The 15,390-nt window shown below is 52.5% G+C and overlaps 1 protein-coding gene across 9 annotated transcripts in view; it reads left to right on the top strand.

Moving 5' to 3' along the window:
- Positions 1-15,390, top strand: part of GRID2IP (Grid2 interacting protein) — a 60,086-nt gene that overhangs the window by 18,570 nt on the left and 26,126 nt on the right. For 7 of the 9 annotated variants that reach the window (XM_040455826.1, XM_040455831.1, XM_040455832.1 and 4 more), the window contains exon 3: positions 13,823-13,977. In XM_040455826.1, coding sequence (XP_040311760.1) covers positions 13,823-13,977 — 155 coding nt within the window. Of the gene's footprint in view, positions 1-5,556; positions 5,986-13,822; positions 13,978-15,390 lie in introns of those variants that run through there. The other 2 variants (XM_040455835.1, XM_040455836.1) reach the window with 1 other exon arrangement.

Raw genomic sequence — 15,390 nt, forward strand, 5'->3', positions numbered from 1 at the left:
CTTGGCTTAACCTCCTGAGACTGGAGTGGGAAATGCCAGAGCACATCCTGAGCCTTTTGGTTCATCCTGGGCAAAGCCTTAAAGAAGGTAGAACGTGGAGCACGGAGCCAGGCTTGGACAGCATCTTCCTTCCGTGGTTGATTCCAGAGTCCTGGACCTCCAAGTCTTCCTCGGGGCTGGCAGGGAGTGGAGGCTGGGGAGGGTCAAACCCTCCCTCAGCCGCTGGAAGCTGGTGTGACCTGGGACAAGTCCCTTCGTCTCTCTGAAGCTCCATTCTCTCCTCTCTACACTGGAGGCAGCCATTCTGACTTTGTTGGGGAGCCGTGACAAGCAAACGAGATTTTTTAAAAATATATGAAAATTGCTGGCCTGTGATTGGGTCTGGCTCGGTATATGTGTCACTTTCCCCATCCCCTTTAAATGACAGGATTTAGGAGTATACCCCTCAAGTAATTCAAGTTTTAAAAGTCAACTTTGTTGAGGGGCATACAGCACACTGTGTACATATGAAGTGGACAAGTTTTCTTGAGGTCCTTTGCAATTCATCCTTGCCTGTACCTCGGCCCCAGAAATCCCTGATCTGCTTTCTGATGTAATAGATCAGTTTGCACCTTACAGAATTTAACAACAACGGAATCATAGAGCCTTTTGTTACCAGCTTCTTTCACTTAGCATGATGTTTTCGAGTTTCACCCGTGGTATATGCATCAGTCATTCATTTCATATTATTACCGAGTCGCATTCCATTGCATGGATGGACCACAGTCTGTTTACCCATTTTCCAATAGATAGATGCGTAAATTGTCTCCAATTCTGAGTTATTGTGCATAGTGCTGCTATAAACAGTCACATCCAGCTCTTTACATGGATGTATGCTGTCATTTCTCTTGCACATAATATACCCAGGAGTGGGATGGAGGGGTTGTAAGATTAAGTGTATGTTTAGCTTTTAAGAAACCATCAGGGCGCCTGGGTGGCTCAGTCGGTTAAGCCCCCAAGTCTTGATTTCAGCTCAGGTCATGATCTCACAGTTTGTGAGATTGAGCCCTGGGTCAGGCTCTGTGCGGACAGTGCAAAGGATTCTCTCTCCCACTCTCTCTCTGCCCCTCCCCTGTTCTCTCTAGCACGCTCTCTCTCTCTCTCTCTTTCTCTCAAAAATAAATAAATATTTTTTTAAAAAAGAAAAAAGAAAGAAGCCATCAAGCAGTGTTCCATAATGGTTGTACCCTTTTACATTTCCATCAGACTCCATTTTTTTACCATCTAGAGAAACATCACTTGGTTGATCAAGAAGACAAAAGAGCATGCCGAGGAAAGTCGCCCATGTGACTGTCACGGTTTGTGTGTAATTACCGTGCAACCCAACAATTAGGCAGCCTGTTAAGCATTTGGAGCTGTGCTCAAAGATGTATTCTGTTACATCATCAGTCATTCTTCTACCCTGCTCTGGGGACAGTGCTTCACCCAGAGCTTTTGGTTTTTGGTTTTTCCAGTGAGGATATACTGCAATCTCCTTAGCACAGTTTGTAATGTAAATGAGACCAGAAGACACATAACACATACGGACACATCTATCTCTCCCCCTACCCCACCAACACACACGCATGCTCACATGCACACACACAGTAACTTGGAACACCTTTGGGTAAACAAACTCAGGAAAACATCCAGCTCCAACATGATGACCTATTAAGAGTATTGTCCGCTCTGTCTGATCCCCATCCCCCACATCCTGAGAAAAGGTTTTGATTATAAGAATTTAATTTTAGAATACTTTTAGATGTGCAGAAGAGCGTGAAGGTAGTACAAAGCTCCCTGCTGCCCCACACCCAATGTCTCCTATTGCTGGCATCTTACGTTACTATGGTACCTTTGTCACAACTACTGTACTAATACTGATCCATTGTCATTAGTTAGTTCTGATTCCTTAGTTTTTGCCTAAAGTCCTTTCTCTGTCCCAGGATCCCGTATTACATCCAGTCATCAGCTCTCCTTAGACCCCTCCAGTTTTTAAAAAAAATTTTAATGTTTATTTATTTTTGAGAGAGAGAGAGAGAGAGACAGAGTGTGAGTGGGGGGGGGGGTGGAGAGAGAGAGACAGAGACAGAATCCAAAGCAGGTTCCAAGCTCTGGGCTGCCAGGACAGAGCCCGATGCGGGGCTCGAACCCACAAACCATGAGATCATGACCCGAGCCGAAATCGGATGCTTAATCAACTGAGCCACCCAGGCGCCCCGACCCCTCCAGTTTTTGACAGTTTCTCCGACTTTCCAGGCCTAGAATCAGTCATTTCTCCAAAGATCCTGCCTCCTTTTATTGGAGAATGATATTAGAAATCAAGATCTGGCGCTAGATGTGCTCAATGCTGCCAGGATGCCTGGCTTCTCAGCCCTCTTGCTGACAGAGCAGGCAGACATATGTTCCTATACTAATCTATGTATATGAACATATCTGTAATGATTTCTTTTTAAAAAAGTTTTTTAATGTTTATTTATTTTTGAGAGAGAGACAGAGACAGAGCATGAGCCGGGGAGGAGCAGGGAGAAACGGAGACACAGAATCCAAAGCAGGCTCCAGGCTCTGAGCTGTCAGCACAGAGCCCAACGCGGGGCTCGAACCCATGGACCATGAGATTGTGACCTGAGCCAAAGTCAGACGCTTAACCGACTAAGCCCCCCAAGAGCCCCAGTAAATATTTCTGTACGTGCCCATCTGCAGCTATAGTAAGCCAAACGAGTTCACGCTGATGTCCCCAACTCTAACCCAGTGCCACGTGGATCATTCTAGCTCTCCCTTTTGCTTATCTGTGACCTCCCACTCTGCCAGAGAGTAACCTGGCCCCCACAGTCCACTTACTTAATTGTTCAAGTCCAGCATGCATGTGTGGTGATTTCACAGTTGTTAACCTGTACCCCAGTGGGGACTGACTGCACCAGCTACAGTATAGCGCTGTGTGCTTAGTTTTATGGACTCCACTCATTTCCAAAATTACTTAGGTGAGCATCCTTTCCCATCCAAACCTTATTTCATGGCCTGGACCTCCTCTTCTGATGATGGTAAATCTGACCTCCTCTTCTGATGATGGTAAATCTGGCCGTTGGGTTGATATTCCCTGTGGATCCTGGATCCCCCTGCCTTACTGAGTCTCATCATTCTCCTCTGCCATCACTGGACTGAGTGATACCTCCTACCTCAAACCAGCCTGAAGAAACCCTCTTGGCCCACCCACCAAGCTCCCTGACCTCATGGGGGACCCAGCCATGGCCCAGCTCCAGCCAGCCTTCACTCCCGTCTGAACATCACTGCTTGCCCTCCAGGACCACGCAGCAGGGGCCGACCACTCTGGGCCCTGGCCAAGCTGTCCAGCCATCCTGCTGGCCTGCCTTGTAACTGGGGCCTTCTCAGGTTACTCGGAGGATCACTTTGCCTTAGAAACTCCAGCTGTCACCTCGGGCGCATCAGTAACCGATGCCAAGGCCCTGAGCGGTGGAGGGCTGGCCACAAGCAAGTGTCCCCAGGCATCCCACAAGCCCCGTGCTCTGTCCCCGCAACCACTGAAAGCACCAGTGAGGAAGGTGAGCGATCTGGGGGTGCGGGGGGTCATCAGCCAACATTCTGGGGTGGGTGGCCCTGGGACACCTCCCTCTGATGCCCCAAGATAGCCCATCAGCCCTGCCAGGAGCCTGGATTCCTGTTTCTAGGGGAAGGTGAGAGAGCAGAGAGTGGCCTGGACCAGGAGCTCGGGGTGGGCGGGGGAGGGCTTGGGTCGCTCTGCAGGGCTGGGGACAAATAGGAGGGCTTGACATGGTGCAAAAGCCCAGTGGGGTCTGAGTGGCTTTCAGTCCCCGTGACTCTGTGGGCTCCCCAGGTTGTGTGTAGAGGTGTGAGGTATTGCCTGCTCTGGCCTCTGGTAGGCAGCTTGCCATTGGTGCGCTGGCCAGACAGGTGTGCACGTGGAGGGGAAGCACGGCTCCCAGTCCCAGCTTCAGAGTTTCCAGCCAGCCCCTCTTTGACTGTGGGGGAGCTGGCTGCCTCCCTCGCGGTACAAGAACTGACCTCGGGCTCCTTTAAGACATGGTGATACCCCCACCCCATCTGGGCCCGGTGGACCCAAGAGTCCAGCACTGCCTCCAAGCGACGGAAAACGCGTCCCTCAGACCCCATGGCAGGATGGCCACTGGCAGAGGAGGACCAGGTCCCCTGGGATGGGTTCAGGAGTAAGCCAGCCGGTCTTGGGGTGTGACAGCCTCCACCACACCCAGGGTGCTCACACTGTGTCCTCTGGTGGCCAGGTGAGACAGATTCTCACCCGGTTGTCGCTTAAAACCGTTTCTTCCCGGCCCACGATGCTGTCAGAACCCTGGGTCTCCTCCCCGCCCCAACCTCAAAGACATTTTCAGGTGCCTGGGAGTTGGAGCCACGGGAGGCTGACTCCATGCAGGGGATCCAGGCATCTGTGGAGGGCCTTCAAAACCAGCCGTCCACGGTTCTTCGAAGCCAGGGTCAGGAAGTCCTCAGAACTAAGGACTCTTCCCCGGAAAACTAAGCCTTCACACCACATACTGCCTGCAACTTCAGAGGCTGTCCCTGGGCTGCTGTTCTAAATAGACACAGGGAAACACAGGTTGTTCCATCCAGGACAGCCCCCCCCCCCCCAGGTTGTGTTCGTTAACCTTAAAAATAAAAATTATTTTTCCGGCAAAAATGGGTTAACGCAAGAATGGTAGAGAATGGTAATTCAGGACAAGCCTATGGCAAAAATCATAGGCTAGTCCGCCAAACCAAGGAGGGGGACTTTCTTTCACAGAGAAGGAGGAGGAAGTCAGGAAGGGTTGTTTTGAAGGAAAGTCCACTGGGGAAAGTGAGGGATGGGGGTAAAGACAGCTCCTCATTGGCTCAGCTGAGTTGCAGGGCGCTCCCTTTCTTGGAGGAGAGGCTATGCACATCTTTCCCTGTTGGACCTGAACTGGATGATTCTCTTCTGTTTGATGATTCCTCTGTGGGGGTTGGTAATAGATCATTCTTCCTACGGTTGAGGTAGACTGTTATGGCTCCCCCTTCTGGCCTCCTGGCTCCCTTTTAGTGAGGTTTCCCATTATTAATTTTCCCATTAAGGTTTGTGGCCCCAGCCCACCTCACCGGTGCCCACATCTGGCCCCTTTTGGAAGACAGAGGCACCCCCCACCCCCTCCCCCCCGCTCCCGCCCCTGGCCAGGATCTCCTACAGCCGGGAGCCTAGAGACCTCCAGGTCAGCCATACCATGCCTCCTTCCCCAAGGAAGTCAAAAAGGAGAGTCCTACAATTCAAAGGGCAAATCCCCGCCAAAGTCAGTAGGAATTTGTGAGTTCATGTCACTGGGAAGTCCCTTTGTCACATGGAAGTTGGTGAATTTCAGGCACAGCTGGATCCAGGAGTTCAGACACTGTTTTAAGAACTAATTCTCCACGTGGAGGCAGAGAGAATTAGAGGCTCAGACTGGCACATCTCCTGGGCATCTAAGCGGCCTGCAGGGCCACAAGGAATCCTCTGGGCAGTGTCTCTCCCTCTCCAGCCGCACCGCCAGCGCTGCCATGCCGGCCACCAACCAGGGCTGGCCCGAAGACTTTGGCTTCCGGCTAGGCGGCTCGGGCCCCTGCTTCGTCCTGGAGGTGACAGAAGGGAGCAGTGCTCACGCCGGGGGTCTGCGGCCCGGGGACCAGATCCTGGAGGTGGAGGGGCTGGCCGTGGGCGGCCTGAGTCGCGAGCACCTCGTGCGCCTGGCCCGGCGCTGCCCGCGCGTGCCGCCCAGCCTCGGTGTGCTCCCGGGCCCCAAAGGGGGTCCAGCCGAGGGATCCGGCCGTGCATCCCCGACCGCAGCCCTGCGGCCGCTGCGCCCCAGCAGAGGCCTCTCCCTGGGCCGCGAGCTGCTGCGTCTGACGGGCCGCAAGCGCCCCGAGGCCGTGCACCGGGAGCGCAGGCGCAAGGCCCAGGAGTTCAGCCGCAAGGTAGGAGCCGCAAGGGGTGAGGGGTGAGGAGTCAGGGTGGTGGGCAGGGGACCCTGGGCACGGGCCTGTTGTGGGCCTGGAGCTTGAGGCTCCCATAACCTGGAGCTGAGGAATCTTCTGGAGACATATTTACCAGAAATATAATGACATTCAAGCTTCAAAGCCCTGTACCTAATTGTGTAATTCTTAATCTTTTTTTTTTTAAGTTTATTTATTTATTATGAGAGACACAGAAGGAGCCAGTGGGGGAGGGACAGAGAGAGCTAGAGAGAGAATCCCAAGCACGCTCCACACTGTCAGCACAGAGCCTGATGCAGGGCTCTAACTCATGAGCCACGCACGAGATCATGACCTGAGCCGAAACCAGGAGTCGGACGCTTAAGCCACTGAGCCACCCAGGCGCCCCGTAATTTTGTTAACTCTTGTTCGGTTGTTTTGTAGAAGTTGCTTTTCTTTTTTATTGACATACACAGGTGTATAAAGTACATCAAGTGTACAGATCAACACATTTAACATATGCACACACCCTTGTAATCAACCACCCTCCTCAAAATGTAGAGCAACAGAATATAGATAATGACAAATGTAGAAAACAGAACGATTCCTTCTCCCCGGAAAGTTCCCACGTGCCTTTTTTTCTGTCCTATTCACCCCATCAAGAGGTAGCTGGTATTTCGAACTCCATCATTAGAGATGACTTTTGCCTGTTTGTGAGGTTGGTGTTAATGGATGTACTTGATGTTAATGGACGTACAGCACGTTCTCTTTGGCGCTGAGCTTCTTGTTATGCCCGTGACTCTCACCCACATCCTGTGGTAGTGGATGTTCCCTTCCATTGCCCGTATTACTAGCATAGTGTCTTAGTCTGTTGCGGCTGCTGTAACAAAACACCAGGGACCAGGGGGCTCAGAAACAAAAGGAATTAATTTCTCACCATTCTGGAGGCTGGAAGTAGAGGTTCTCAGCACACCAGCAGATTTGGTGTCTGGTGAGAGCCACTCGCGGGTTCATAGCTGGTGCCTTCTCCCTGTGGTGACAGGGGCAGGGGGACTTGCTGGGGTTTCTTGTCTAAAGGCACTAATCCCATTCGGAAGGGCTCTACCCAGAGCCCTCCCAGAGGCCCCACCTCCTAATACCATCATCTTTGGGGCTTAGGATTTTAATATATGAATTTAGGAGGAACACAAACATTCAGAGAATAGCACACAGTGTTCCTTTTTTTAAAGAGTCACAGTTGTTTCAAGCCCCCACAAAACTGGGATCTGGCCCTGCCTTACACAGCAGTGTGGCTGGCTAGCTGGCCATAGGAGGCCCCGGTTCATGTCCCCCAACCTTCCAAAAGCATTTCCTCTCAGACTTTGGCGTGAACGGGCCCTGAGTGGTGGCAGGTGGGAAGTTAGGGCTTCCCTGAGGACTGAGAGTGACAGCCTGGAATGACCACAAGAAGAGCCCAAGGTCTGAGTCACCTACAGGAAGCAAGGGGTGGCCACCAGGAGAGGTGGAGACCCAGGGCTGGAAAGGAAGGTCTGAGGATGGTGTTGGCCTCGGGCCAGAATCCCAAGCAATCCCTGATTTGCAGAAACCTGACCCTTTTCTGGACAAATCCAGGCAAACCCAAGAAACTGGGGTGTGACACAGTCATGGAGGAAGAGGCTGACCAGTATGGTCATGTCTGTTTGGGACCATGGGCAAGGTCTCCATGCAGCAACCGTCTCAGTCCATCTCCCTCGTATAGCTGTCCTCCAGGGCCTTCAGATGTGGATGCCGAGCCCAACATCTTGGGAACTCAGTTTGATGATTGGGACACCTCTTCCTTGTCCTCCATGGAAAGGTCACTACTCATTCCTCCTCTTGGCAGAGCTTGACCATGAAATTTGGGGGAGCAGAGGGCTAGGAAGCCCTGTTTGCATTTGGCTGTTGCAGAAATGGCTCCCAGCCCACTGCCCAGTGTCAGACCTCCATTCACCTAGCCTTCTCCAGTGCCCAAGCTTGGTCCAGTCCTCCCTTCTTCTAAACCTACCCCCCCCCCGCCCCCTGCCAGGAACCTCAGCTCCACCATGTACCCTGGTATGACCCTTTGTCTGGGCAGGACCCTAACTTGAGCCTTTCAGCCCATGCCCCTGAGCAGGCCAGCCTCTGTAGCCAAGTATATGCAGTCACTCTCTCATACACACAGCACTTAGCTCTGGCCGCCCTAGGTCACCAGTGTCCAGCTCCTCAAAAGATATGACTTCCTTTCTATCCCCAGAATAGGCTCTGGTGTCGTAGCAAACAACATCAAACATCTTGATGTCTTTGCACACCCCCACGAGTTTATTTTTCATCCATACAAAGTCCTCTAAAAGTCCAGGCGACACTCCGGGGTGGCTGACCTCTACCTGAGGCCCTCAACATCCCAAGACGCCCCCATCTCAATGCGAGGCTTCAGGATTTTCTCTAGAAGAGAGCATGGAAAATTGTGCATCAGCTTTTAGGGACTTCAAAAAGCAAACTACTGCACCTGCAGTCAATGTTCATTGGCCAGAACTAGTCACGCTGCTGCTCCCAAAGGCTGCTGGGAAATGTAGTCTTCTGTGCATCCAGGGAGGAGAGCTCGAAATATTGGTGAGCGCTTGTGCCCCAATCCGTCCTGGCTGCTGTAACAGAATGCCACAGACTGGGTGGCTTAGAAACAACGAGAATTTATTTCTCACAGTTCTTGAGGCCAGAAGTCCAGGATGAGCGTGCCAGCCAGCATGATGGAGTGAGGGCTCTCTTCCAGGTTGCAGACTTCTCTTGTCCTCACAAGGGGGCAGGAGCTGGGAGCTCTCTGGGGCATCTTTCATAAGGGCACTAATCCCACCCACAAGCATCCCACCCTCATGACCTAATCACCTCCCAAAGGCCCCACCTTGTAATACCATCACACTGGACTTTAGGTTATTAACATATGAGGGGGGGATGGGGCGGGGGGTGCACCACCATTCAGACCACAGCAACTAGTAATGCCTGCTAGAATTCCAGATGACCTGGAAGGCCTGCCCCAGGCTCCATCCGGCCTCAGGCGAGTTGGAAGGGGGCATGGTCAGAACCCCCAGAAGGTCAAGGTGGATGTGAAGACCTGGCCACAAAGCAGGGCCAGGGTGGTGACCAGCGCGGGGAGGAATGTGACTGGCTGCCCAGGCCAGCCATGATGTGTTTTCTGGCAAGGGGGAGTGCTGGGTTCTGGTTAGAGCTCACCAAGCATCTCCAAAAACTGAGAGCAAATCCCCAGGAAAGACTGCCTCAGGACAATCAAGGGCTTTCTGACAATTAGCTTCCAGCGCTCTCCCTGCCCCAGTTTTTCCTCCTTGAAGATTCTGATATTTAATAGAAATCCATTAGTGTCCCGTGATGGTGCCTCACGCTTAGATATAGGTTGGGAGCATCTGGGTAATAGCTGACACCAAAACCGCACTGTGGCACAGGCCCCAGGGGGGAGGAACTATTTTTTCCTCTTTCTTACATAAAACGTCTTTCCAGCTAGCCATGTTCTCCTTTGAATTGAGGCTGCCTCTGACTTTGATTTCAAAACCACTAACCTTCCTCGGCACAGTGGGTGTAAGAGAAGGGGGTGCTGGTGCTGCAGCCCACCCTGCTCACCACCAGGGAAACTGAGGTCGGCAGGGGAGCTGCAGGAAACGCCGTGAGAGGACAGCCAGCCACCACTGTGGCTCTTCAGTTCAGTTCCAGAAACATCCAGTGAGTGCCTACTATGTGCCAGGCCCTGTGCTCAGGTCTGGGTCTCAGGCCGTCGCATCAGGTCATACCAGGCGGAGGAGACAGACGTGTGGGGTGCGTGTGCTAGGACTCAGGCCTGACGCCCTTGAACCGCTGTTTCTATGGCATCATCACCTCTGGAAAGCCTTCCTGAATCGCCTTGTGCGTCTATCTAGGAGGGAGTTAGACATGCAGTTCTGAAGTTCAGGAGCAGGCTCTGGGCTGAAGATCAAGGTCCAGGAGTCACCATTTGGGGTCCTTGCCCAGAGAATTGCCACAGGATGCTGCAAGAAGGGGGCGCACCGTAGTGGGTCAGGGCAGTTGGATAGAAATAGCAAGTGTAGACAGCTCTGGGCCAGAAAAGTTAAGAGCATGATGGGGTTGCAGGGCAAGAAGGACTTGATGTACTCATGTATTTACAGGTGGGGAGGGACTTGAACATTTATAAAAGCTCAAGGGAAGGAGGCAGTAGAGACGCTGACATCCATGTGTTTCGCCATCATCGATTACGGGCGTGATGCGCCAGGGCTGGGGAGACAGCCGTGATGAGGGCAGGCAGGGAAACTGCTCCCCTGTAGCTCATGTTCCTGTGGGGAAGAGCCAGAGAGGAAGTGGACAAATCTATAAACAAGCTATCTGGGCATAACGATCAAGGAGGTGAAGAAATAAACAGGGAGATGAGAGAGAGATGGGGGCCATTTGGCCAGGATGGTCAAGAAGCGTCCTCAAGGAGGTGACTTTTGAGCGGAGAGCCACGTGACAAGTAGGTGGCAGGAAGAGAAGGTGGGGACAGGTGGGGCAGAGGGGTGTCTGTGGACTGGAGGGTTGACCTTGACCAGGAAGTGGGGAGCTCTTGGTTCTCGGGCGGCAGAGGGTTGTGGGGAAGGATGCTGTCTGTGGGTGTCTGGAGGTGGCTGGAAGGTGGGAAAGGTGGTAGTGGACAGCCCCAGCTCTGGCTGAGGCTGCGCCTGCACTCCCCTAACAGAGATGCGTGGCAAACTCACAGGCTTGCTCTGCCACCCAGCCTCCCACCTCTGCTTCAGGGTCAGCTCAGGTTGTCAGTGTCCAGACACACCTCAGACCCCTGACCATGAAGGGAGGGTTCTCGTGGAGTATGGACAGACCATGGCTAACTGCTACATTAAAAAAGAAGTGTTTGGGGGCACCTGGGTGACCCAGTTAAGCGTCTGACTTTGGCTCAGCTCATGATCTCATGGTTCTTGGGTTCGAGCCCTGCGACTGGCTCTGTGCTGATGGCTCAGAGCCTGGAGTCTGCTTCAGATTCTGTGTTTCCCTCTCTCTCTGCCCCTGCCCCACTCACACTCTGTTTGTCTCTCTCTCTCAAGAACAAATAAACATTTTTAAAAATTAAAAAAAAAAAGCCACCTCACTCTTGTGATTCCATTCACAAGAAGTATCCAGTGTAAACAAATCCGTGGACACAGAAAACAGATTAGTGGCTGCCACCTGGCTGGGGGAAAGCGGCCGAGGGAGTGAGTACTTCGTGGGCATAGAGTTTCCATTTGGGGGGATATGAAAATGTTCTGGAACTGGATGGTGGTGATGCTTAAACCATGTTGTGAATGTACTTAATGCCACTGAATCGTACACATTAAAATGGTCACAATGGTAAATTGTATGTTACGTGCATTTTTACTACAGTAAAAAATAAAGGGAGAAATGATAACATGCACTCTTTTTCCTGACTGTATAAACCATATAAACTGTAGAGAAAATGGAAACCACTGACTTATTTAAAAAATCCAGATCACTCTAAAACTTAGTGCCTATTTCCAATTCATAGGTATATGCGTAATTGTATATGTATAAAAATGTAACACTGCATATCCCATTTGTAACCTGTTTTTTTCACTTGCCTGTTTATCACATTTTCCTGTATATTTTATAACAGCTTCATTGAGCTATATCCACATGTCATACAATCTACTCATTTAAAGTGTGCAATTCAGTGGTTTTGGATACAGTCACAGATTTATGCAACCATCACCAGGATCAGTTTTATTTGTTTATGTTTGTTTAGTTTGGAGAGAGAGAGAGACAAAATGTAAGCAGGGGAGGGGCAGAGAGAGAGGGAGACACAGAATCCAAAACAGGCTCCAGGCTTCCAGCTGTCAGCACAGGGCTCGAACCCAGGAACCGTGAGATCATGACCTGAGCCGAAGTTGGATGCTTAACCGACTAAGCCACCCAGGCACCACCACGATCAATTTTAGGACACTCTAGTTACCCCACCAAAAGAACCTCCACAGACTTAGCCATCACTCTCCATTTCATGGTTTTTTTTTTTAAATGTTTATTTACTTTTGAGAGAGACAGAGACAGAATGAGAGTGGGTTAGGGGCAGAGAGAGAGGGAGACACAGAATCTGAAGTAGGCTCCAGTCCCTAAGCTGTCAGCACAGAGCCTGACACGGGGCTCGAACTCACAAGCTGTGAGATCATGACCTGAGCCGAAGTCGGACGCTCAACTGACTGAGTCCCCCAGGCGCCCCTCCATTTCATGGTTTTAAATAAAGATCTTCAGCACCATTTTTTCTGACCAAATAGTCCCACCTTACATCAAATGCAAGATGCCTGTTTTATTGACCATCAACAGAGAAAAACCTGTGCCAGTTAACCCATGACCCATATTTCCTTATTACTTACTCATCATTTAGTTTAGTAGTCATCGAAGGAGAATCTCTAGACTCATTTGGAACATAGTTAGTACCCGCGATGCACGTAAGTCAGTTCAAGCAACGCGGTGAACATCTATGACCACATCCATATACATGCGCAGGAACAGCAATTAGCCATGACATACATCCTGATTTCAGAGATGCTCGCCCCCAGAACCAACGATGTCCAGTACCACAGGGTATCAGGTGAACTTGGCTCTCCAACAACAGAAGTTGACTGTGCTGACTTGGGCAGGAGAAACGGATCGGGGGGGGGAGGAACGGTTCACAGAGTCGGCACTGGAGATCCAGCCTTAGAAGCGGGACAGGACCAGCAACCTGAGGTCCAGCTGTCCTAAACCACCCAGTTAGGACAAGTCCGCTCAGGGTGCGCTGCGGGGCTTTGTCACCACCCTGAGCAAGCTTTGCTGTCCCCCTGTCTCTGCATCATCTTTTCAAGAGGCAAAACCCTGGACAAGAGCCTCCAACTGCCCAAAGCTACCCTTGGCTGCCCCATAACTGCCAGAGTCTTGCCTCCCACGTGGTTTGGGGTTTCCCCCTTTCTTGGCCAAATAGCCAGGACTACAACTACCCCCCCCCCACACCAAATGGATGTGCTACAGTTATTTATCCAGTATTATCAGGATTTCTGTATTGCTTCCAATGTCTCCATGAACAATGCAGAGTGAACCTCTTCACTCATAAATCTTTGTGCATAGTCTTGTCTTTCAGGACAGATCTAGGATCCATTTCTAGATCACTGGGTAAAGTCCTGGTGCATTTTTAGGCTCTGAACACACTTACCAAGCTTCCCTCCAGAAACATGGTGCCCGTTTGCATGCCCCTTTCCAACGGCTGCATGGACTCCTCTGAGTAGATGTACCTTGATTGGTACCAGCTGGTTTGGACACAAAGCAGAAGAAAACAGAAGTCCAGAGAGAGCACTGGAGGAGTCCAAATTCAGGGCTAGGCACACACCCCGGGGCTTTTTTGTGGTGCCAGAATGTTCCCTGTGGGATCTCTCAGCGAACCGTGTGGTGGCAGGGAGTATAGTGTTATAATAATAGTAACTAGCAATTATTGAGTGCCTGGCACATTTTAAAGCTCTTGTATCGATTCCTTTGATCCTTACAATACTCAGCGGAAGGGCGGTCTCTGGGTTCGAGTCCTGACCCCGTGGCCTTGGGCAAATCAACCCCACCTCTACCAGCTTCCGTTTGCTTAGATGTCAATGAGGATATCAGCCCTGCCACCTTGTATGGCTGCCGTGAGGCTGGAAATGACGTGACTTGGGTAAAGAGCTCACGACGGAGCTCAGGCAGTGCTCCAACTGTCCTGCGGAGGGAAATTGAGGGAGGCGCCGGAGGCGAGCAGTATTCTGTTCTGGGTCCCTGTGGTCGTTCACCAGACCCTTCCTTGCAGGTGGATGAGATCCTGGGGGACCAGCCAACCGCCAAGGAACGGGTGTTCGCTGCCCTGAAGCAGTTTGCGGCACAGCAGCGAGTTGATGACCTGGTGTGGGCGCTCACCCTGGTGCTGCCCAGAGAGGCCCGTGCACCACTCATGGACAACCTCAGGTACCTTCGTTGGGGGAGGACTGGGCAGGCAGAGTGTGTCTTGCTTAGAGATGTCCTCTGTTCTGCCACTGCCCCAGGCGCTATGCTGTGCATCCTGCCACGGAACTGAACCCCAACACTGACCCACTCGCAGGGTGGGCCGGTGGCCTGAAGGCCGACCCTGGGAAGGGCGGCTGTTGGCTCTGCTGGGTGCCAGGGCATCACTGTGTACGAGTCGGGATGGCTGCTGGATGCTGGGCTGGGACAGGCTGCAGAGAGGACCCATCTCCTGCAGGAAGGACGCCCCGTGCTACAAACAGTGTGTGCTCTGTGCCCTCTGATGATGCCAGCTGTGCGCCAGGGGCCTCACCAGGGCCCTAGAGAAACACTCTCTGGCTGAATCACCCCAGCACTATTATTATGCCCATTTCTCAGAGTCAGACTGAGGCTCAGAGAGGTTAAGAGGCTGGCCCAATAGTCACACAGCAAATGAGTGCTGTCACAGGACCATGAACCCATCAGCTGTGCACTTTCTGTTATGCTCAGCTTTGGACCCTGTCAGTTTATCCTTTAGGAAAAAAATTTCCTGGTGGGTTTACACCTGGCGTGGCCCCTGAGTCTTCTGAGCCCCCCACACCCACCCCCTTTCCCACCAGGGCATCACAGCCCTGCACAGCACAGCTTTGATCAGGCCCCCTCCGAGTGATGCCTGATGCCTTCCCTGCCGGGATCCCAGGGGGTCTTTCTCTCCTCACCCTGCCTCCAGGGCCTGCGATGGCTCCCCCCTCCCCCTTCCTGGGCTCAGCCCGCCCCCTCCCCTTGCTGCCATTCACCCCACAGCCTGCCCCTCCCTCTGGGCCTGGCCAATGTCAGGGACAGGGCTGGCCACCCCCCCCCACCAAGCCCGGGCGCAGCGTCTCGGCTCTGCAGCGGAGCACAGAAGGCCACCGAAAGAGGCCACCATGAGCTGCCTGGGGTGAGTTAGGGGCCTGCCCCTTGCTAGGAAAATCCAAAGAGAGGGAAAAAAAAAAGTTATTTCTACAGCCTAATTTTCAGCGGATGATGTGGATGATGCGCTGGCGCTGAGGGCTCCCTGGGGAGGTGATGGATGGGCAGCCCCCCACCCCGCCCATCTCCACCAGGGCTGGGTTAGGGGCGAGGGCGGCTCGCCGTCCCCTGGGAAGTTGGCACACTTGTGTCGAGGCTGCTAGCAGCTGGGCTCAGCTGGCCCTCTGGGTCCCCCTCGTCTCCCTTCGGAGCTGCCCCGGCTTCCGTCTCTGTCGCCTCTGTCTCCCGGGACAGCCTGTCTGCCTCCCTGAGCCTGCTTTCCCGTTCGTTAGTCCCCAGGCGACCGGCAGTGGGTCAGGAAGAGCCGGGGTGGGGGAGGCGCCCCCTTGGGCGTGCTTGGTTTAGAGCCCGGGGAAGTGGGAACCC

The sequence above is a fragment of the Herpailurus yagouaroundi genome, unplaced genomic scaffold, assembly GCF_014898765.1.
Source record: "Herpailurus yagouaroundi ecotype Mexico unplaced genomic scaffold, PumYag 216, whole genome shotgun sequence".
Classification (NCBI taxonomy): Eukaryota; Metazoa; Chordata; class Mammalia; order Carnivora; family Felidae; genus Herpailurus; species Herpailurus yagouaroundi.